Raw genomic sequence first — 23,686 nt, 5'->3', positions numbered from 1 at the left:
GAGGTCCTCTGGAGGCGACTTCTGGAAGAGCTCCCTCCACCTGGCTAGTCTGTTCTTCAGCGATTTCGATGACAGCGAGCCACATGCTGTACAAGCTTGCCAACCGTGGTCTAGGCCAAGACAACGTAGGCAGAGGGCATGGGGGTCTAAGGTTGGGAAGGCCCTGTTGTAGGATGGACACCTGCTGAACCCTGTGGTAGTCGACATGCGCCAGAGAGGAGCGTGACGCCTGAGGACAGAGTACCTGAATGACAAAAAGACAAAAAAAAGACAAAGAGAAGAAGTATTGGCGTGTGGAATTACATGGCCGAAGCCAAACCCGGCAGCACTTGTGAATTCGGCCCGTTCCCGTCGACACAGAAAAGGGGACTGAGGTGTGCCGCCGGAGGGCGGAGTCGGGGCCACGCATGCTCCCTGGGCCACACCCCCATGCGCCTCTAAACTTAAAGGGAAAGGTTTTTTTTGGTGAAAAAGGTTCTGTCTCCCGTCCCTTGGAAGGGACGCCCATGCAGTATGGAGGAAAGGGGACGGGACATAAGAATAACTACCTTATCACGAAACATCTTTGAGGGGAAAATTAATGGTCTGCTTTAATTAAAATGTACTAATAATAATTATGTAGTTGAAGTCAAGATTGGAACTGAAATGAAATTGTACAATTTGAATCTAGTTTAAAATAAAATGGTTCTGATAGATCAGCAGTATGTCAGTATCTTTCTTTTCTGCATGGCCCCTTTTTATTTTAAGACTTTTTGATACTTTCATATAGTGCAAAGACAGTGTCAGGCTCCTGTGGAAGATTTGCAGTCAGACCAGAAGAGAGTAGGAAGCAGACCATCTTTTGGTGGATGTAGTTAATCAAAATGGTTCAGTTGTGAAGACAAAAGCTGAATGGTGGAGCCTACCCAAGTTCGCTGTCATTGCTTCTTAAGGACTCCTGGTCAAGCTGTACTCTGCAATCTTCATCCAAATGAGTTTCTGGAACCTGCGTTACAGCAGGGCTGCTACTACGAGGAGACAGGACACTCTCAGAATCCTACATTGTGTGTATGTGTGAAAAAAAGAGAAAACATAATCTATGGTTTGCATTGTTGAATGATAGATACCTTAAAAAGATAGGAAATACTGACCCGGTTTCTCACACCATTCATGCCAAGCAGGGCGTTCATGTACAATTATACCCACTTTTAAAACTTTATTTTAAAGAGTTACAGCGGAACAAATCAACATGGCATCAGTATCCTAATTCCATCATTACAACGAGCTGAGAATGAAAGCACAACAAACATTGTTTCACTTTTCACGGAGTAGTGTGGGGGGGGGGGGGGGGGGTACAGTCATTATCCCACAACATATTACAGAGGTAGCATCTAAAAGGGGCCCAGATATCTTTAGGGCGGCACGTTGTAGACTCAGTCAAGAAAAATTGATTTTTTGCACTCATTTACCATAGTAAGTTCTCTAAGGAAATCTTCCTTCCGGGGCACATTAATTGACTTCCAGCACTTCAATATGCCAATATGCAGCGTTTAGCAACAATACATGCAATATTAAATAGTTGTCTAGTAGTTTCCAGAGCTTTACCTATATCCCCAAACAGGAATTTTAGTGGGGGGTTGTGGGGGGGATTTAGGGCAGGGAAGTGATCTCCTCAAGGATCTCTGCCACCTCATCCCAATGTTTTGCCACCAGGGGCCAATCCCAATACATATGATATGCATTCACGTTAGTATCATCACATTTCAGGCATTTCCCTGCGTAGTTCTCGACAAATTTAGCCAGCGTGGCAGGAGAATAGTGTATCTGGTTGAGAATTTTAAACTGGATTAGCCTCAAATCCGAATTCAGGGAAACGGATTTGGTGAGTTAAGAACATCTGAGCCATTTTTTGTCGCTTACCCCAGGTCCTGCTCCCAGCTCTCCTTCATGGTATTGTGGGAAGGTGAATGTGCTTGGACCAGAGTACACAGAACAGGCACCCCCTTCCTCCGCCCATCCGTTGCTGTTAGCCCTTGTACATTCGTGTGCAGGGGGCTCTATGGGGGAAGTTGACCATTTAGCTGCAAACGCGGCTTTCATGCGATAAAAGTGGAATCTCCTTTGCGGCCCTTTCCCCATTGCGTCCACACAGTCCTTCAGGAAAGGATCTCTCTGCTATGTGTGGCGCTGTATTCTGCCTCTAGCCCTGCCAGTCCGGTTTCAGCTGTTCCCAATTCCCTCCTGACAGCGGCTAGTAGACCCGTGGACTTACCTATAACCTTAAATGTCTCCCACAGTGTGGAGTATGTGTCAACCAATCCTTCATTTATTTCACAGAATTCCTCTATTTCTGTGTGGAGTGCCTCGCATATGTGGGGATCTTGAGTATGGCCAGGGGCATCCTCCATCGCATAGTATGTGAGGTGTCGTCCTGTAGGGCCAGGGTAAAGGATATCGGTGAATGGTCTAAGAGGGCACGTGGATATATGGGTATGCAGTGATAAAATTGCTGCAAAAATGTCACCTGCACAAAAAAATCGCGGCAAAAATGCTGTGGTTTGACCTGTTACAGGTGTACCCCATTACACCATTTAAGGGGAGCGGGGGTTGCAGCAGTGTCTCCAGCATCCTTTACATGGATTGCGGCGGCAAAAGGACAGCCTTTTTGCCGCAATATTTTGTGTTCACACCCATTTTTGCAATGATTTTAACACATGGAACCGATATATGTTGCAGTCAACAACCAAACCTGCCAAGGACGAGCTCACAAGCCAATAATCTATGCGTGATTCCGAGACATGTACTGATGAGTATTATGTATACTGTTTCCCAAGTGGATGGAGTGTGCGCCAGACATCTATGAGCAATACCTGAGACATCATATGTCTTATGGTGGACGTGGCTTTCATGGGACCCCGGGGAGTTGTAGAGGATCGGTCGAGCGATGTATCTAGGATTGTATTGAAATCACCACCCCACAATATCAGTGCGTCATCTTTTGCGTCTAACATGCCTAGGATCGTGCGGTAGAACTCAGGGTCATCTATATTGGGTCCACATGTATTCACTAGGAACACGGCCCGACCAGAAATCTCCCCCCACACTAGTACATATCTGCCCTGGGAATCCATTATGCTGTCCAGGTACCAAAAGCCCACTGAAGGGTGTATGAGTGTAAGGACACCCCTGGATTGGGCTGCTTATTCAGTCCTATATTTTAGGGGTCCCCATTGTGGCAGAAAACTGGAAACCATCTTTTGAAGTGCATGTGTTTCTTGAAGCAGCAGCACTTTGGGGTTATGTCTCGCGATATATGCCGCAACCTTTCTGGCCTTAATAGGGTTATTGAGCCCTCGTACTTTCCAGGAGAGTAGTTTAATATGTATCCCCTTATGACAATGTGTTGTGTGTGCCATTTCATAGAGGTATTGGATCGGGTGCCGAGGCACCATTCAGCCGATAGCATAGATCTTGTAGCGGTGTAACTCTCTGATTTTGTAACCATAACAGTCCCAACAGTCCACGGGTCATACCCATCATGTCCCAGCATAGTACTGTGGATGAAACGTCATTCCCCAACATTGCTCCGCCTAGTGCAGAGCTCAGAACGTCTCGTACAGTCCCCTCCACCCCCCACCCGCACCCAACCTGATCATGAACCCCATTGAACAACAACTTCTGGAACCTTCCGGGGGAGCGGATATCGCTGCTCACAACTGCCACGATAGGCTATCACTCAACCGGACAGTAAATCAAGCGATTATCACCCCCTTCCTTGACTGATACAATTATAACAAAGGATATTGGGAGTCGACATGGTCATTCAACTGGATCTCTCCGATCTCCTGCGGGGCACGGGGGCCTGTTTTGGTCATTTCTCAGTTCTTGCAGCAGAAATGGAATCGAGGCTCCTATGTAGTTCATAGCTTCCCTAGGGTGTTAAAAAAAAATGAGAACGACCTCCATGCTTTATGTGTAGTTTCGCCAGGAAGATCAACGCATACAGGACCTGTCGTAGGCGGAGCTGCTTTTTGACCTGATCGTAGCATTTTCGCAAAGTCTGGGTAGATGTGAATATTGCTGCTTTCATATAAGGAGGGGGCCCATTTCCCTCACCAAGCAGAGAGCTGTGTCTATCTCTGTAGTTTAATAGCCTGCCGATTATAGTAAGGGGTGGGACCCCGGGCTTGGGCATCAGCGCCAGTGTACGGTGGGCTCTTTCAACTAGGAAATGTTCTGAGAAGGCGTTTTCACCAAACAAGGATTTCAGTAATGCTTCCACATGTGTCTCCATAGGGCCCTTGCAGAAGGATTCCGCCATTCCCACAATGCAAATGTTGTTTGGGCGGGAACGGGATTCCAAATCATCACACGTCCCTTGTATTTTGCCCATCTCACTTTTCAACAGTGTGATCTCACGAGTGTTTTGGCCGATGGAGTCTTCGTTGTTACTAATCCTCAATTCAGCCTCAGTAACACGTGCACTTTCCTTCTCCATACAGGTTTTTAACAAGCCGATGGTGGCAACAATATCATCTAATTTCACACTGAGAGACAAATCCACTTTGTACCATGGTTAGGAGCTGTTCATATCTGGCATTCTCGGAAGTGATTACCGGGGGTTCGGTTAGTGGTGGGGGCATCGTGCCCGAAGCTTGGCTGCACGTAAAGGAGTCCATAGGTCCAGTCTTCTTCGTCTCCGAACTGGCTAACCTGGGCATCGCCAAGTAATCAAAGCACTGGCGCCAATTTGCTTCACGCGTGGCCCGCACACTGGGGCTCACACTAATAGAGCAAGTTGTTATCGATGTCTATTATGTTCCAGTGGAAAACACCACACAGCTAACTTCCGTGAAGCCCCGGTGCTTTCATTAGTGGTTGGTAAAGCACTGAGATGGAGCTTAGTCTACTGAGCTGTTCTAGTTCATAGCCAGGGAGGTCCGTAGGAGAGTCGTATATAGAGGGTCGAATGATACTGTGCGATTTCAGTCGAGGACCCGGGCCAAAAGTGGTAATCGACAGGTATTCGAGATATCTTGCGTGGGATACTCACATTAGCAATGGGCTTATTCCCTAAAACACAGGCAAGCATCTTTGTTTCTTGGATGATTGTTGAACCACTTGTCTGTGCGTCAACACATTTTTAGGATGGGTTGTGATCTCTCACATATCTCAACAATGAGTTTGTATTGCTGCTATTGCCCTTCCTAGGTTGATCTTATAGCATACATTGCGCCTGCTGCGTTATGTTTATTTAGTATAATCACATGCACATGGAAACCTTCTCCGTGCTCCGCTCCCCCTGTGGCTGCATGGGTAGACAGACTGAAGAAATGCTAGCGCCTGGTGTCAGAGGGATGGCTCACTTGCCCCCGACCCCCGTCGCCTCCTGCTAACCGGATATTCCAGTACACCCCAAGTTCAGGTCGTATAACGTGCGGTTTGCATAACGAACAATGATAGTCCAGGGGGCCGCGGGTAAATAGCTCAGTTCCATCAACGTGTACATAGCTCCATGACCGTGAGGCGTCAGAATGACTGAATGGGTTGTGGTCTCTCACGTAGCCAAAATAATGGGTTTATGAGCTATATTGTTCTGTCTCGGCACGCACCCAGTTGGGTATTGTTGCAGCCGTATCGCGTGTGTATACTGTGACCATAGTAGTGGTAAATACACCCAGCTGGTCTGTTCCGGTGCAGCTGAATGGGCTAGCGCTTTGGTGCGATCCTGAAACTTGATAACCGACAGTTATCTCAGTTGCCCCAAGCCTCGTGCAGGGCCCTGCCCACCAGATGAATGGAGCGTGATGCGTAGAATAAACCAGGTTGAATTCTACCATGCAGTCCAGGGCACAAGGGATATCTAGCTATGTAACCGCTGCAGTACAGGCAAGTGTTAAAACGGCTCGTCTGTTTCATATCGGGTGATTCAGCCGTATTGTGTTCTCCCACGCTCCTTCAGCAGGTGTCTAGCAGTCTCCTTGCGATACCTTGTGCGATTTGTTAAATCTGCAGCCTCAAGCACCCATGACAGTGCTATCGTTGGATCCAGCGGCATGTTCTGAGGTAAAACACCCTCTCAACACTGTCATCCGTGTGTAAGGCTAACAGTTGTTGAAACCTCTGTCACTGCCACACCTTTGAGTTATGGCAGCCCAAAGTGCCTTCAGAGATCGTGCCCTGGTCCGGCGTTGCAGTCTTGTGTTACGAGCCCAGCAGTAGAGGTGTCCAAATATGCCATGTCTCAGGGGTGACCCCCTCCGTAGACCACCGGCTGGGTGTAACAGCGTGGGGCGCAGGTTCACTGCATGTGTCACGGCGCAGGATGTCACCTTATTGGGTCGCGTGCCCAGCTCCAAGCAAGTCGGAGGGAGCCAGCCGCCGTGGGACCAAGGGTGGGCCGTCGTCTTCTTCCCCGGCCCCAGTGCCGCTGCAGCAAGATTACCCATCCAGTCTTCAGGATGTAGATCCGCCGGAGAAAGGGCCGGGCGCCTCAAGGCAGCAACGGTCGGAATGGTCATTGCGGGACCCAGCGGGTGAGTAATATTGAATAATAGGGGCCCTCTAGATCGATCGCCTGGTCTCAGCACGTGGCTGGATACGAAGTGGGCAGGCCCGCTCGGGTTCTCTAGGCAGTCGCACAGACTCTGCCCATTCCAGGGCCCTGATGCATTTCCCAGCCGGCAGGATCGAGTGTCCTCAGCGTGGTACTCCCGCCCGGTTTCTGGTCTCGGCAGCTCTCGCTGAGAATGTCGGATCAAATTCTGTTAGGGAGAATTCTCTGTTTAGGCTGAATTTCCTAACCTAGCGAGTCCCCCAGCGGCTTTGCTGGATTTTTGGGGTTTATTTTCTTCTCCTGCCAAGAGTGGCACTCTTTCACCCTCACTCTTGGAAATGATTTGAGTGTATTCCTGTGACTTGTAATGTGCTTATGGGCTTTGGGGTATTTTTCCCTATAGGCTATCATTGGTTTTTGTATGTGTGTTACCCAGCACCCTCAGTGCAGTAACACAGGGGTGTCATAGAGGCCCCCAAACATAGACTCCATACCCTGGGACTGACTACTGTCTCCCTGGGCAAGTAAAGTCACCATTGACTTTACTAGTCTTAAATTGTGAACAGAACCAGTACAAACCATCATACTGTGGAAGTACTGGTAGGGGCAACTAGATTGCCCCTGGGTCTGTTTGTCGAGGGGGTACTGTCCCGTCCCCCCTCGCCGAGTTTCTGGCTGGTGGCAGTGGATACCACGGAAATATTCCACCGGAATATTTCCCAATGGGATTTCCCATTGATTTTACTGCACCACTTTTTGGTGCAATGTTAAAGATACCGCCGGTTTATTTATTTAATATTAATTCACCGGTTGGGATTTTTTGCCAGAACTCGCCGCCAAAATGGCATCTGGGTTCACTTCAGTAACCCTGAACCCGAGTCGAGCCTTTGTTCCACTTTTGGCAGGCTTCTGCAAAGAAGCCCTCCAAAGTGGTGCCACTGTGTCTGGGTCTACAGGATGTGTGGGAGGGGGATTTAGGCACCCTGGACTGAGTTGCCTTGACAACTCAAGCCGCACCCTAGTGTGATTGGCCCAGTGGTGAGCCCCCCGGCTCACCACTTAGCATGTTTGAGTGACAGCTAGGACTGGTGAATGGGGGTTTGCTGCATAAAATCAGGGCTTTGGGGACTGGAACTTCAGAAGTCGCCACAGGACCTAAGAAGCCGAAGAGGGAGAAGCTGAACCGACCTGCCAAGACGACACCACCGGTGGAGCCCTGCGGAACTGTCTCACCACTTCCCGACGACAGAGGAGATCTCCAGTCCGGAGAGTCTTCTTCCCTTGACTGGTGGGGACAACCAGTTTTTGCCTTCTTTTCGCCTCCCTGGAGAATCCCGTGGCCGCCTTGCCTGTGCCAAGCACCCCGGCAACCGGGATACCACTTTTTACCTCTACCGCGAAAGAGGGGTAACATCCTTTTAACCGGAAAACTCCACGGCTGGTTTCTTCCCTGGTAGTGCAACGACCTTCAGCCTTCCTCCACGTCGAGATCTTCTCTTCCTCTGGACGACGCCACGACTTGCACCCACTACCAGGAACAACTGCCACCGCTGGAGGATCCTTTCCATTTTGAAGGTACTGTGTTCCGCCCGGCTTCCCTTGCCACCGATTGTACGGGGTAGATTTAGCCCTCGGCTCTCGAACCTGGGTTAGCCTGGGACACCCTAACTAAACTTTTTTAAGCTTAACAGAACTTTTCTACTCACCTGTAAAGACTTTGGAGACTTTGTGACATCGTGTGATCTTGGGCATATTTGGCCTGGCTCTCCCTAAAGTGGGCCTGGCACTGAACTTCCTTGCTCCTCAATAGACTGCCTTCTCTAATACTTACTGTGGTTTTCTGAAAAGTGTTCTGCTGTATTGCTTTCTTAATTCTGCTTCCCCCCCACCCCTCTTTAAACAACTTGTTGGAGTGCCATCTAACGTTAAGCGCTCACCTCTGTCTGGAAATAAGTGGTGTTAACTAAGATTTGTCCAACAAATAACTAGGGGTGTACATATAGTAATTAAGACTGTGTTTTGAACTTACTTACCTTTTTCTGTGCTAGTGTAATTTACAAGTGTGTCTTTTAAATAAATAATTATATACTTTTACACAAGCTCTGGTCAGTGTTTGCTTGTACTACTGTGCCTCTGTACCTGTTCTGTATGCTCTGTATACTGCCTAACTCTTCTTGAGGGAGGTCTGACTGCTCAGCCACAGCTACCAAGTGAATCTGTGTGGTACAGACTGCTACCAAGTGGGTTTACTGCTAAACACCTGTAGTCTTAAATCTTTTGCAGTGGTCCCAGAGGGAACTGCACAGGTTTCTGCCTAACACTGGTGTGCAGCGGTGGGATTTGTATTGAGTATACACTTTAGGGTACTTTTGAGATACCTTAGTGCAACTAACCACAAAGCTTAGCACTAAAGAAAAAGTTATTTTCTAACATGTCTACTATGGAAGTTTATAGTCAAGAGTCCCTTGCTACAAAAACTGCTGATTGTTTAAGAGTTCTCTGTAAGCATAAGAATCTCCTGAATAAAGGCAAGAAAATGGAGCTAATAGAAAGGTTGTTAGAAAACCAAAGTCTGGATGATGGTTCAGAGGAACCTATTACTTCAGCAAATGTAGAGAACAGCAATGATATTGATATTGAACAAAGTATTGATGATCTTGGGTCAGAACCAGAAGAGGGTGGATGGAACTGTTGTAGATGTTCCCTCTAGGCCTCTGTCTGCTCTACCAGCTGTACCTACTAAACCTTTACCAGGTCCACATTTAGTCCTCAATACTATGAACTGGAGAAAATGAAACTGGAATTAGAGTACAAGAAACTTAATGCTCAAACTGCCAAAGAACTAAGGCTAAGAGAAATGGAGCTCAAGTATGAGCTAGAAATGAAGAAATTATCTGTTGAAAATGCTTCTCTCTCTGGCTCCTCTAGAAGTTCCAGTCCTAAAAGACCTCGGATGCCTAAAGAATTGATTGGTATGTATGAGCCTAGGTTGGATGTGTTGGATTGGTTGTCTATGTTTGAGTATAATCATGGGCTCCAGAACATCACAGGTAATGAGTTACTCACCTGGTTGTTCTCTAGGCTACCCCCTGTTGCAACTGATGCGGTAATGGAGTTGGGGGAGGAGGATAGGAAAGAGTATGAATGTGTGAAACTAGCTTTAATAGCTAGGTTTGGGAAGACCCCTTCCCAGTATCTTAGGAGGTTTAGAAGCCTCAAAAAGCATGATGGTACCCCCTTGGGCTACCTGGGTGTGTGAAGGGTTGAAAAACTTAGAGGGATGGATTAAGGGTTACAAAGTGAACACTTATGAAGGAATGAAGAATCTTGTAATGATGTAGTCAATTTATGATGCCTGCTCTCCTGAGCTCAGACAGCACTTGGCTGATTCACGGGAATTAGATCCTAGAAGGCTAGCTAAGGCTGCTGACTTGTGGATTGCCAACAGCGCCCCTCACAAGGATTCTGGGGTAACTCAGAAGAAGGATGAGGGGAAGCAGCCTAAAAAGGACTCTAAAGAGAATTCTAATAATTCCAATTCCAAAGAGGGCCCCAAACAAAACCATAAGGGTAAGCCACAAGGGAAACCAAATTAGAGTAGTATACCTTCTGGTGCCAAACCAGAAGGAGGTCAGAACAAGCCTCCATTCCAAAGGACCTTTGGATCCTGTTATGTTTGTAAGGCTACTGACCATGTGAAAGGAGATCCCAGATGTAAGGGTAAACCTTCAGGGATCCAACTTGTCTCCTTAGCCTTCGCTCCAGAGGAGGAAGTCCCTATGGCAAGTGGAAACTTTCTACTACTGGCTGATGAACCCACAGGAGTCTCAGCCAGTGTTTCTTTAGTCTCTCTGGGGTTGTGGGAACAACCGAATTTAGATGTCTATAATTCTATGCCAGATAATACTAAAGAGTATTATAAGGACATTGTCCAGGTGAATGGTCAGGAGACTCCTGCCATCCGGGACACTGGGGCCAGCATAACTGTGGTGGATGAATCATTTTTCAAGGCAGAGGATGTTGCTAAGGCACCCAAATGCCTCACCAAGTTAGCTGGAGGGCCTGTGCAGATGTGTCCCCAGTTACCAGTTCTCATCCAGTGTAATGATATGGCTGTGAAGATACCTGTCAGTATACAATGTGAAGTACCAGGAAGGGTTCTGTTGGGTAATGACCTGAAAGCTCTTGGAGTTGTGTCACATACCCCCAGACCTCCTAGTAAAAGGTTACAGGAGCTCACCAAACCTGCAAGAGAGAAAACCCTGTGAGGTTTATCTCAGGAGATGATGACAGAAATCACTCCTCTCCCACTGGAGCAACTTACTGCAGTCACTACCAGATCAGGAGCAAAGGGGCAACCCAAGACTCCTAGGAAAAAGCCTACAGCAAGCACTCCAGTGCTTCCAAGAAGGACTTCCCCCAGGTTGTCCAAAGTTACACCTGTAACTCCACCTCCAGCTGAGGCTGAGAGGGAGGTACCACCCTGTATGGTTGAACTAGACTCTGAAGAAGAGCTAGTAGGAGGCCCAGAACTTATTGGATACCTGGACCCGGCTGACCATCCTGAGCTGCAGTCTTTACTGGCAGAAGGTGGACCCAGCAGGTCAGATTTTCGTAAGGGACAAAGAGAATGTCCAACTCTGGAGGGCCTTCGCCAACAGGCAGCTTCTCAGGCTGATGGGCAAGAGCCTGGGAAGTATAGGTTACACTGGGAAGATGGCCTCTTCTACAGCGAACCAACTGCATCTGAACCTGGAGACTACCAACGCCTGGTAGTGCCCCAAGAGAACAGACAACAGTTCTTGCAACTAGCCCACGAGATTCCTTTGGCTGGTCACTTGAGTTTCAAGAAGACCAAGGAAAGGCTCTCTCTCTACTTTTATTGGCCAAAGATGGGGGCTGAGGTAGACAAGTATTGCAGGAGCTGCCATACCTGCCAGACTTCTGGTAAGGTTGGTTCCAAGAAGGTGGCACCTTTAGTGCCTCTCCCAGTTGTGGGAGTCCCATTTGAGAGGGTAGGGATTGACATTAATGGTCCCCTTGATCCTCCAACCTCCTCAGGCAACAGGTTTATCCTTGTTGTAGTAGACCATGCTACTAGGTACCCTGAGGCAATTCCTATGAGGACTGTTACAGCTCCGGCTGTAGCTAAGGCCCTCCTTGGTATTTTTACCAGGGTTGGGTTTCCTAAGGAAGTCATCTCTGACAGGGGGTCAAATTATATGTCCCACTACATGAAGGCCATGTGGAAAACTTGTGGAGTTACTTACAAGTTCTCAACCGCATACCAGACCAATGGGTTGGTAGAAAGGTTTAACAGAACCATGAAGAGCATGATAGGTGCTTTAGAAGAACCCCTTAAAAAGAAGTGGGACCTTCTACTGCCATGCCTTCTCTTTGCTTATAGAGAAGTCCCTCAGGAGGGAGTAGGTTATTCTCCCTTTGAACTTCTCTATGGCCATCCAGTCAGAGGCCCCTTGGCCCTGATTAAGGAGGGATTGGAGAGTGCTCCTTCCCCCCCAAGCCAGTCAGAGTGACTGACTATGTGATAGGTCTCCGGAGGAGAATGTCACACATGATGGCAGAAACAAGTGACAACTTGAAAGCTGGACAAGCTCTGGTCAAGCATTGGCATGATCAGAAGGCTAACATGGTTGAGTTCACTCAAGACCAGCTAGTTCTTGTAATGCTTCCAACAAGGCAGAGGGCCTTGCAAGACAAGTGGATGGGACCCTTCAAGGTTGTGGGAAAACTTGGAGAGGTCAACTATCTGGTGGATCTGGGCAAACCCAGGGAAGCTCCTAGAGTCTTCCACACCAACCGCCTTAAAGCCTATGTCTCTAGACCAGAAGTAGGAGCCTTGCTTCTAGCTTCATTAAAAGAGGAGGAGGAGAGTGAAGCTCTACCTGACCTCCTGAGAGGCTTACCTTTGGACGAAAAGGTTGAAGGAGTTAATCTCTCTTCAGATCTGACACCTGAGCAACAGGAGGAGTGCAAATCTATGCTGAATCAGTTTGCCCCTCTGTTCTCACTTTCACCAGGCTTGACCCCTTGGGGACAGCATGACATACTCACTGGTGACTGTCTGCCAGTCAAAAGCAGAGGATACAGAATGTCAGAGAATGTCAGAACCCACATCAAAGGTGAGGTCAAGAAAATGCTTGATCTCGGGGTAATAGAGCCCTCTACTAGTCCATGGTCTAGCCCAGTTGTGTTAGTACCAAAGGCAGGATCCAAAGAATTGAGATTCTGCGTGGACTATAGAGCTCTTAATGCAGTCACCAAGACTGATGCCCACCCTTTGCCAAGGACAGATGAGTTGGTGGATAAACTTGGTGCAGCCAAGTACCTCAGTACCCTGGACCTTACGTCAGGCTATTGGCAAATAGCCCTGACAGACCATGCCAAGGAGAAAACTGCATTTTCTACCCCAGTTGGCTTATACCAATTTAAGGTTATGCCTTTTGGACTCAAAAATGCACCTGCTACATTCCAAAGGATGGTGAACCAAGTTCTAGCTGGGATGGAGGACTTCTGCATGGCATATTTGGATGACATTGCAGTCTTCAGCCAATCCTGGGAGGAACATGTGAACCACTTAGGACATGTTTTGCAGGCTCTTGAGCAGGCCAATCTGACCATAAAGGCAAGTAAATGCCAAATTGGACAGAGTAAAGTGGTCTACCTTGGGCATGAGGTGGAGAAATAAGGCCTTTTCTCAGCAAGATTGAAGCTGTGCAAAATTGGACAACACCTACTACTCAAACCCAGGTGAGAGCCTTCCTAGGCCTCACTGGGTATTACAGGAATTACATTGAGAACTAATTGACCATAGCTTCTCCACTGAATGTAATCTCCTCTCCAAAATTCCCTAAGAAGGTCAAATGGAATGAGGAATGCAATCAGGCCTTTGAAAACCTGAAGAAAGCTCTTTGCCAAGCTCCAGTACTCAGAGCTCCTGACTACCACCAAACTTTCATTGTACAAACTGATGCTTCCAATGTAGGTATAGGTGCAGTTCTTAGCCAACTGGATGAGAAGGGTAGGGAGCACCCCATTTGCTTCATCAGTAGAAAACTGAAGGATCCTGAGACAAGGTGGGCAACAATCGAAAGAGAATGCTTTGCTATTGTGTGGGCACTGAAGAAGTTTAGGCCATACTTGTATGGTTCTACTTTTGTCATTCAGACTGACCACCAACCCTTGAGATGGTTAATGCAAATGAAAGGGGAAAATCCAAAACTATTGAGCTGGTCAATCTCCCTCCAAGGGTTTGATTTCACCATTGAGCACAGGTCAGGGTGTCACCATCAAAATGCTGATGGACTCTCTTGGATGTACATCATCGACTAGAGGTATGAGGTTTATCCACGAGTGGATTAAATCCTCCTGTCCCTTACTCTGGGGGGGGGGGGCGAGTGTTAGGGAGAATTCTCTGTTTAGGCTCAATTTCCTAACCTAGTGACTCCCCCAGTGGCGTCGCTGGATTTTTGGGGTTTATTTTCTTCTCCTGCCAAGAGTGGGACTCTTTTACCCTCACTCTTGGACATGATTTGAGTGTATTCCTGTGAATTGTAATGTGCTTATGGGCTTTGGGGTATTTTTCCCCATAGGCTATCATTGGTTTTTGTATGTGTGTTACCCAGCACCCTCAGTGCAGTAACACAGGGGTGTCATAGTAGCCCCCAAACATAGACTCCATACTCTGGGACTGACTACTGTCTCCCTGGGCAGGTAAAGTCACCATTGACTTTACTAGTCTTAAATTGTGAACAGAACCAGTACAAACCATCATACTGTGGAAGTACTGGTAGGGGCAACTAGATTGCCCCTGGTCTGTTTGTCGAGGGGGTACTGTCCCGTCCCCCCTCGCCGAGTTTCTGGCTGGTGGCAGTGGATACCACGGAAATATGCCACCGGAATATTTCCCAATGGGATTTCCCATTGATTTTACTGCACCACTTTTTGGCGCAATGTTAGATACCGCCGGTTTATTTATTTAATATTAATTCACCGGTTGGGATTTTTTGCCAGAACTCGCCGCCAAAATGGCGTCTGGGTTCACTTCAGTAACCCTGAACCCGAGTCGAGCCTTTGTTACACTTTTGGCGGGCTTCTGCATAGAAGCCCTCCAAAGTGGTGCCTCTGTGTCTGGGTCTACAGGATGTGTGGGAGGGGGATTTAGGCACCCTGGACTGAGTTGCCTTGACAACTCAAGTCGCACCGTTGTGTGATTGGCCCAGTGGTGAGCCCCCGGCTCACCACTTAGCATGTTTGAGTGACAGCTAGGACTGGTGAATGGGGGTTTGCTGCATAAAAGCAGGGCTTTGGGGACTGGAACTTCAGAAGTCGCCACAGGACCTAAGAAGCCGAAGAGGGAGAAGCTGAGCCGACCTGCCAAGACGACACCACCGGTGGAGCCCTGCGGAACCGTCTCACCACTTCCCGACGACAGAGGAGATCTCCAGTCCGGAGAGTCTTCTTCCCTTGACTGGTGGGGACAACCAGTTTTTGCCTTCTTTTCGCCTCCCTGGAGAATCTCGTGGCCGCCTTGCCTGTGCCAAGCACCCCGGCAACCGGGATACCACTTTTTACCTCTACCGCGAAAGAGGGGTAACATCCTTTTAACCGGAAAACTCCACGGCTGGTTTCTTCCCTGGTAGTGCAACGACCTTCAGCCTTCCTCCACGTCGAGATCTTCTCTTCCTCTGGACGACGCCACGACTTGCACCCACTACCAGGAACAACTGCCACCGCTGGAGGATCCTTTCCATTTTGAAGGTACTGTGTTCCACCCGGCTTCCCTTGCCACTGATTGTACGGGGTAGATTTAGCCCTCGGCTCTCGAACCTGGGTTAGCCTGGGACACCCTAACTAAACTTTTTTAAGCTTAACAGAACTTTTCTACTCACCTGTAAAGACTTTGGAGACTTTGTGACATCGTGTGATCTTGGGCATATTTGGCCTGGCTCTCCCTAAAGTGAGCCTGGCACTGAACTTCCTTGCTCCTCAATAGACTGCCTTCTCTAATACTTACTGTGGTTTTCTGAAAAGTGTTCTGCTGTATTGCTTTCTTAATTCTGCTTCCCCCCCCCCTCTTTAAACAACTTGTTGGAGTGCCATCTAACGTTAAGCGCTCACCTCTGTCTGGAAATAAGTGGTGCTAAGTAAGACTTGTCCAACAAATAACTAGGGGTGTACATATAGTAATTAATACTGTGTTTTGAACTTACTTACCTTTTTCTGTGCTAGTGTAATTTACAAGTGTGTCTTTTAAATAAATATTTATATACTTTTACACAAGCTCTGGTCAGTGTTTGCTTGTACTACTGTGCCTCTGTACCTATTCTGTATGCTCTGTATACTGCCTAACTCTTCTTGAGGGAAGTCTGACTGCTCAGCCACAGCTACCAAGTGAATCTGTGTGGTACAGACTGCTACCAAGTGGGTTTACTGCTAAACACCTGTAGTCTTAAATCTTTTGCAGTGGTCCCAGAGGGAACTGCACAGGTTTCTGCCTAACACACGCAAGTCGGAGGGAGCCAGCCGCCGTGGGACCAAGGGTGGGCCGTCGTCTTCTTCCCCGGCCCCAGTGCCGCTGCAGCAAGATTACCCATCCAGTCTTCAGGATGTAGATCCGCCGGAGAAAGGGCCGGGCGCCTCAAGGCAGCAACGGTCGGAATGGTCATTGCGGGACCCAGCGGGTAAGCAATATTGAATAATAGAGGCCCTCTAGATCGATCGCCTGGTCTCAGCACGAGGGTGGATACGAAGTGGGCAGGCCCGCTCGGGTTCTCTAGGCAGTCACACAGACTCTGCCCATTCCAGGGCCCTGATGCATTTCCCAGCCGGCAGGATCGAGTGTCCTTAGCGTGGTACTCCCGCCCGGTTTCTGGTCTCGGCAGCTCTCGCTGAGAATGTCGGATCAAATTCTCAGCCAAATATTCTCCGTTTTCACTCAGGATTTTCATCAAGGGTGCACCAATATGGTGTGGACAGATACACGTCGAGTGGATCCTAAACAGGATTATTTTTTTAACAGGATCTTCGCCGGAGAGGAGCTCACACTTCAGGCAGCCATCATGTGTGCACGCAACAGCGCCCCTCCCTCAATTATACCCAAGTTAATAAAACATTGGAATGTCACCTAATGTTTAATTGCATACATCTTATTGCTTTTAAAACACACCTGACAACACTGAGGTGGGACAGGAAACTGATGTTAAAAAAGTTTGGAAACGTGGTGGCGCTGTGGAGCAGCCCAAGATGGCTGCCTAGCCACTGAGCTCCGTGTGGGATCGGTAGAAATCTGCTAACATCTGCGGCCACAGCGTTCGTTTCTTTCCTGTTACTTGCAGTGCCGCTGCCCTACATCACTGTGCTGCCGCCGGGGGGGCTCCGGCTGTTCTTCGTCCCTGGGGAGCCCCGGACTGGACCTTCTGCCGGTGCGGCCCTCTTCATCGCGGAGGCCGCGGCGCTGACTTGGATCCCGCCCCCGCCTTTCGGCCCGCCTGCCCCTCCTGGCGCTCTGTTGGGCGGACTGCGGCCCGATCGCGCTCCTGGGGACTCCGCGGCGAACCGGTGGTCTGCGGCTGGGGCCGTCGCCGGAGCGCGCCCCGGCCTCGCCCGCCCGCCCATCCGGCTGTGGACCTTCGTCATCATCCCACGTAGGGTGTCGCGGCCCTGGGGAGCGTGGAGCGGCTCCCCCCGAGGTGAGGAGTGGCTGCCAGTGCCAACTTGGTCCCCTCCAAGGGGGGGATCGTTTTGCCCTCCTTCCTCCCCCCCGCTGCTCCTCTGTTCATTCTTCCTGGGTGGGCGGGCGGACTGCGGCCCGACCTGTCCCCGTATCGTGCAGCGCGCTGCGGCGCCCTCGTCCAGGCGAGCCCCGGCGCCTAACATCTCCCGTCTGGCTCCGCTCCCCGGTGGCGTGGAGCTCCCGCCCGCTCACGTCCTGCTGGGGGCTGTACAGGGACCCCTCCCTGGAGTACTTACACCTGGCCCTGCGCCCCTCGACGTGGGTCCTGCCCAGGGCGCGCACCTCTTGCCCCAGCAGCCTGGTAGACACTGGCCCCAAACCCCTGTGTGACTCTGGCGTTTCAACGGGGTGGCAGGCGGAATAACAACCAGTAAGGCATATCCCGCTCCCTCACCTGTGCCGCGACGCCACCCCCCAGATGCGGCTGACCCTGTGGTCTTAGCACCTTCTCATTGGCAATCCCTGGAACCACCTCACACCACCGTACCAGTTGATCCCTGCATACTCGTGCCCCTCCTGGGCCCTGCTCACATCTCGGCTGGAGTAATCCCAACATCTACAGTCTGCACCCCTGACCTGGGACCATACTCTTCCCCCCTGTGGCCGGGCCCTCTGTCTGCGTTGTCCGTGGACCTATAACAACAATGCCTGGCAAGGTCAAGGGGAACCATAAAGGGGGTGCCATGGACAGATTCGCTAAAGCTGTCCTGAGGGGAGAGGCGGAGCAGGACTCGCCCATCCAGGATGATCTGGAAGCTGACCATCACCCCACTCCCGCACCCCCAGACCTGACCACGCTTATGGAATCGATGGCCAAAAACTTTGCGTCTTTTCATGAGAAATTAGACGACATCAATGCCAATGTTGCCTCCCTAAAAACGCGGATGGATCAGGCGGGGACCAGAATCAGCGACGCTGAAAATCGTATATCTACCAATGAGGACGAAATACATGCACTACAGGACACAGTGGCGTCCCTGTCACGTGACATGCGCAGTGTGAAAGCGAAGTGCGACGACCTTGAATCGCGCTCTCGCAGAAATAATCTGCGGATCGTCGGTGTCCCTGAGAATGCCCTCAGGGGCCGCATGGAAGACGCTGTGGAATCCCTGCTTAAGGACCTCCTGGGCAACCCAGTCCTGTCCCCATACTTTACCGTTGAGCGCGCTCATCGGGCTCGGTCACCGAGGCCCAAACCGGGCGACATCCCAAGACCCATTATAGCCAGGATCCTCAACTATCGGGACAGAGACCTCATCCTCCGGCTGTCACGAGAGAAAGGAGACCTGCGCCTCGAATCTCATACTATAAGGATCTTCCCGGACTTCTCAATAGCGGTCCAGCAGGAGAGGCGTCAGTTCATCGGAGTTAAAAAGCTGCTCAGAGAACGTAACGTTCCGTATGCCATCCTGTTCCCGGCTCGCCTCAAAATCACACATAATGGGAAACTTTATTTCTTCACTGTTCCAGAGGAGGCTGTGAAATTCATTGAGATGCACCTACCGCTCCCCAACCCAGCGGGGGCCCCGGTTGATGAGGGGTGATGAGTGGTAACTCAGGCCGGTCACTATTTCTCCATCTGGAACATCCGTCACCTTGAACGTGCATATGGAAACAGCACACTACAGATCCATCGCATCAGGCTCCCCCAGCGCCTGACCGGGCTGAGACCAGACCCAACCACGGCGGACAATGCTCCCCCTGCGGCTCGGAGCATCGTATTGTCTACGAACCCTAGAACTTCCTTCATTCTGGTCTCTCCCGCAAAGCTCTGCTGGACATGGGCTCCTGTCTTTAGATCCGCTCATCGCAGAACCTACTCACGACAGCCTTGTCTGTCCTACATCTTTGTCTAAGAACCGCCCACACGGCTACAGCACACCTCGCTGCAATGGCAACGGTTTTGGTTTATTGGTTGTCACTGCTTCGGTGCCCCTGTTGGGCACAGAATGGGCCTTATCCCTGTTGGATTTCGCCCTCCGAACTCCACCCCTCGGGGAGAATCGGACCTGTTGGTGACACATTTTTTTGGGGGCAAGGGATTTACACTGCAAGTTGGGGGTGGGCAGTGAGGGCGGGGGGAGGTATGGTTTGTTACCCGGGAAATGTTTTAGAAAAAGGCAGTGGCGGAATGGCAGGGCGATACACACCGGCTCACCTATATTTGTGCATGCTCACTCTTTTATTTGAAATTCAACAAATTTCGTGGGATGTACATTAAAACCGTAGAGATGCATGCAATTGTCTCAATCACAATCACCCTGGGATCGGGGGTTCTGGGGACAGAGTTTGCGGCACACGGAGGGGGACACTGGTGCGAGTATCACCTAGTGGGAGATTGTCCTCCATGGGTATTGTGTTTAGTGATATTCTTGTCTGATGCGCTAAGATGTCAGTGACGATAATGTCATGGAATGTCCGAGGCCTAAGTAATTACACCAAGGGCCGCAGGATCATGGCTTATGCCAATAGACACGGCTGCAAGGTACTGCTCCTGCAAGAGACACACTCCACTGGTCCACTGGCCAGAAGCATTGCGCCTACCTGGGGACCCCACAGATATTTTACTTCTTATTCCACACGCGCCAGAGGAGTCCTAACATTGATCCACAAGTCTCTTAAGTTTGTCCTCCATAGGAGCTATATAGATCCTTGTGGAAGATACATTGTGCTGCACTGCGCCATTGCCAATAGAGATTACCTGCTCGTAAATACTTATGGCCCCAACGTCGACTCCCCCGAATTTATTGACCAGGTGGTCTCCATACTGCTGGGATACACGGATGTGCAAATCGTTTGGGGCGGGGATATGAACTTTATTCTGGACACCTCCCTAGACAGGACTGGCATAGCGCCCAGGCCCCCGTCGGGCGCAGCGCGCAGACTCCTATCCCACTGCAAGACACTTGACATTCATGACGCATGGAGAGCTCTACATCCGTCAACACGGGAATACACCTTCTACTCATCGGTCCACGACAGTTCGTCCAGGATCGATCTATTCCTACTATCTGGTCCTATGCTAGGTAGGGTTTCCAAGACATGCATACTCGCTCGCACACTATCTGATCACTCACCGATCCTGTTGTCCGTTGACATGGGCATGCCAGCCCCCACTATTAACACATGGCGCTTTAAATCTGCTGCCCTACAGGACATAGTTTTTAGAGCAGACATACTTGCAGATATCCAGTCCTACTTTGACAACAACTCACCACAGGACACCACCCGGGGGATCCGCTGGGACGCCTTCAAAGTCTTCATTAGGGGGCGTCCATCTCTAGGGAGTCGGGGGTACTCAAATCCATAAGAACCACCCTATCACGCACTGAAACTAAGCTACGTGACCTGGAACGGGCCCACCCGGCCTCCGTTGACCCTGGTATACTCTCCCAGATCAGTGAAGAACTCAAGATCTTCAATGAACAGGCAATCAGGGAAGTGCAGTACTTCAGTCGTCCACAGGCTGCACGGAAATACGGTGAGGGAGATAGACCCGGCAAGACACTCGCTGCCCTGGCCAGGGGGGAATGGGGCCAAGCCCACATTACCAGTGTTAAGGATAATCATGGAACGACTCAGTGGTCCGACCAGGACATACTGGAGGTCTTCACAAGCTTCTATTCCAAACTATACTCTCAACCCCCTGAACATAGCGAATCCCATATGCGCGAGCTTTTAGACCAGACACCCACCACTATCATCTCCCCGGCAACGAGAGAACAGTTGGACTCCCCCATTACACTAGATGAGATAGTGGAAGCCATATCAAGTCTCCCGAAGGGGAAAGCGCCGGGCCCCGACGTGCTTACGGCTGAATTCTTTCAGGAGCATGTGGCCATTTTGGGACCCGAATTGCTAGAGGTATGGAATGAGGCCCTCCAGCTGGGATGCCTTCCCTCGTCTCTACGTGAAGCCGTTATTACGGTCCTCCTCAAGCCTGGCAAACCAGCAGATGACTGTGGTTCGTATCGGCCCCTATCACTCATGAACCTGGATACGAAAATCTTCGCCAAGGTGCTCGCCAATCGTTTCATTCCTATTATGTCATACATGGTACATGAGGACCAATCCGGCTTTGTCCCTGGTAGATCCACATCGCACAATATTAGACGGCTCCTTAACGTCATGGCTCGTATCAGTCAAAACGTGTGTGCGGTGGCGGTCACCTTGGACGCCCAGAAGGCCTTCGATATGGTGTCCTGGAAGTACATGTGGTTGGTCCTGGAAAACATGGGCGTCGGACCCGGGATGATCGCATACATCAAACTATTATACACATCCCCAGTCGCCAGGGTTCGCGTCAACTCCCAAACATCTGCCTTGTTTCCTCTCTCTCGTGGCACCCGACAGGGCTGCCCGTTTTCCCCGATCCTGTTTGCCCTTGCCATCGAGCCCATGGCGGACTATGTCAGGGAGCGTCACTCATGCAAAGGGATACGCCTCCAGGGTACACCCGAAATTATCTCGCTCTACGCTGACGACATCCTGCTTTTCGTCAGGAGCCCAGATCTCCACCTTGACCCGCTCCTTCGGGACATCACTCGTATCGGAACATACTCAGGCTTTACTATCAACTACACCAAATCCGAAATTTTCCCCCTCACACACTCCACGCTCCAGCCGGCCACTGAATACCCACTCCGCTGGTCCCCCAACGGGATTAAATATCTGGGAGTTCAGGTGTCTTTGACCAAGGAGACTCTCTTGACTAGCAATTACCTAGCAGTGGCAGAATTAGCCGAAACCAAGATTGCGCGCTGGCGCCCTCTCCCGTTGTCACTTGCTGGGCGGTTATCACTGGTTAAGATGATACTGCTTCCCAAATTATTGTACACATTCACAAATGTTCCCATATGGCCTGGCAGGAAATACTTCACTGATCTGCACAGGCTATGTGCGCAGTTCCTGTGGCACTCCGGTGCTGTGCGGAAAAAGTGGGGGGATATGACTCTGCCCTACGACAGAGGCGGGTTCACGGCCCCTGACCTGATGCGATACTGGATAGCAGCGCAGGCACAATTTGCCACTTACTGGTACCCCGGACCCTCCCCTCGCCCGCACGTCAAGCTTGAAAACCTTGCTGCCTCCGGCGCCAATATCATGACTCTAATTTTACATCGTCGGTACGTACCTGACTCACCTATAGATCCAGTCCAGACCACACTATCAGCCTGGGGGCGGTTGTTTGCTGCAGGCTCCGCGGAACACCCATACTATAAGTGGCTCCCCGCCTGGCAGCTCCCCGGGTTGGAACCCACGAATGACATAGCTCTGGCGCGTCACTGGCGGTCCCTAGGATACCTGGCCCTAACTGACGTCTATCCGGATGGGGTGTTTATAACACCACAGACTTGGAAGCCATCCCACGCTGGTACACCGCTGGAACTGCTGCAATACTACAGACTCCGAGCAGCGTTCTGGACCGCTTGGCCTGTGTTCCCTAACGAACCCCCTGACCATCCCGCTGTTGCCTATATCGCCAACTCTGGCGGGGCCCGAGGGGTAGTTTCATCGCTATATAAACTCCAGCTCACAGCTGCCACACCACCGCCCTTACGGGCCCGGGACGACTGGGCCTCTGAACTGGGGGTTGACATTACAGACCATCTGTGGGGTAAATTGTGTTCCCATACCGGCAAGGTATCCCTGAATTTCCGGTACCGAACAATACAATACAAATTGCTGAATAGGCTATACTATACCCCGCGTAGACTCTCCAAGTTTGCCCGCTCTGAGATGCGGCTCTGCCCCCGCTGCGGAGCGGAAGACGCTGGCCATCTCCACATGTTTTGGGACTGCCCCCAACTTGCCCCATTCTGGGATGAGATCTTTAAAACACTGTCCGAAATTTGCGATGTGACGATTGAGCCTGACCCGATGGGGGTGTTGTTCGGAGTGTGGGGGGATGAAGGGGTCAGAGGGGAGGCCAAACTCTTGAATATATGTTGTATAATAGCCAAAAAATGTATCCTGCAAAATTGGAAATGTGCTGCTCCTCCCACCTTTCAGAAATGGCTGAATCTACTGACCTGGTCCCGAAACTGTGAGGAAGATTATATTACTACTCTCCCATTCCGTTCCCGGCCAAAAAACATTTGGACTGCCTTCAACAGTTATCTTAACGGTCTTGATGTCCCCTCCTCTGGTGTTGGTTCTCCCTAAGTCTCCACTGTTATGTACGGAATTCTCTGCAACACTGTCTTGCTTTCCTCATCTTGGGGGTCATCCCTCGCTGCCTATGTACATCCCCATGTATTACATTTGTCTTGCACTGTTATATCATAATTGGCCTAATGTGTGTGTATGTCATCTACCACTGCCAGCAAAAATAAAAGTTTAATAAAAAAAAAAAAAAAAAAGTTTGGAAACCAAAGCAATCGACACACAGAACC

General features: G+C 50.2%; 1 protein-coding gene across 3 annotated transcripts in view; it reads right to left on the bottom strand.

The window, feature by feature from the left end:
- The window catches only part of RBBP8 (RB binding protein 8, endonuclease), a 2,310,314-nt gene that overhangs the window by 885,588 nt on the left and 1,401,040 nt on the right, over positions 1–23,686 (bottom strand). For all 3 annotated transcript variants that reach the window (XM_069620894.1, XM_069620893.1, XM_069620895.1), the window contains exon 10: positions 906–1,036. In XM_069620894.1, coding sequence (XP_069476995.1) covers positions 906–1,036 — 131 coding nt within the window. The remainder of the gene's footprint in view (positions 1–905; positions 1,037–23,686) is intronic.

The sequence above is a fragment of the Ambystoma mexicanum genome, chromosome 5q (genome assembly GCF_040938575.1).
Source record: "Ambystoma mexicanum isolate Mex_15411 chromosome 5q, UKY_AmexF1_1, whole genome shotgun sequence".
NCBI classification, from domain to species: Eukaryota; Metazoa; Chordata; class Amphibia; order Caudata; family Ambystomatidae; genus Ambystoma; species Ambystoma mexicanum.
This window is presented reverse-complemented; position numbering and strand designations above follow the sequence as displayed.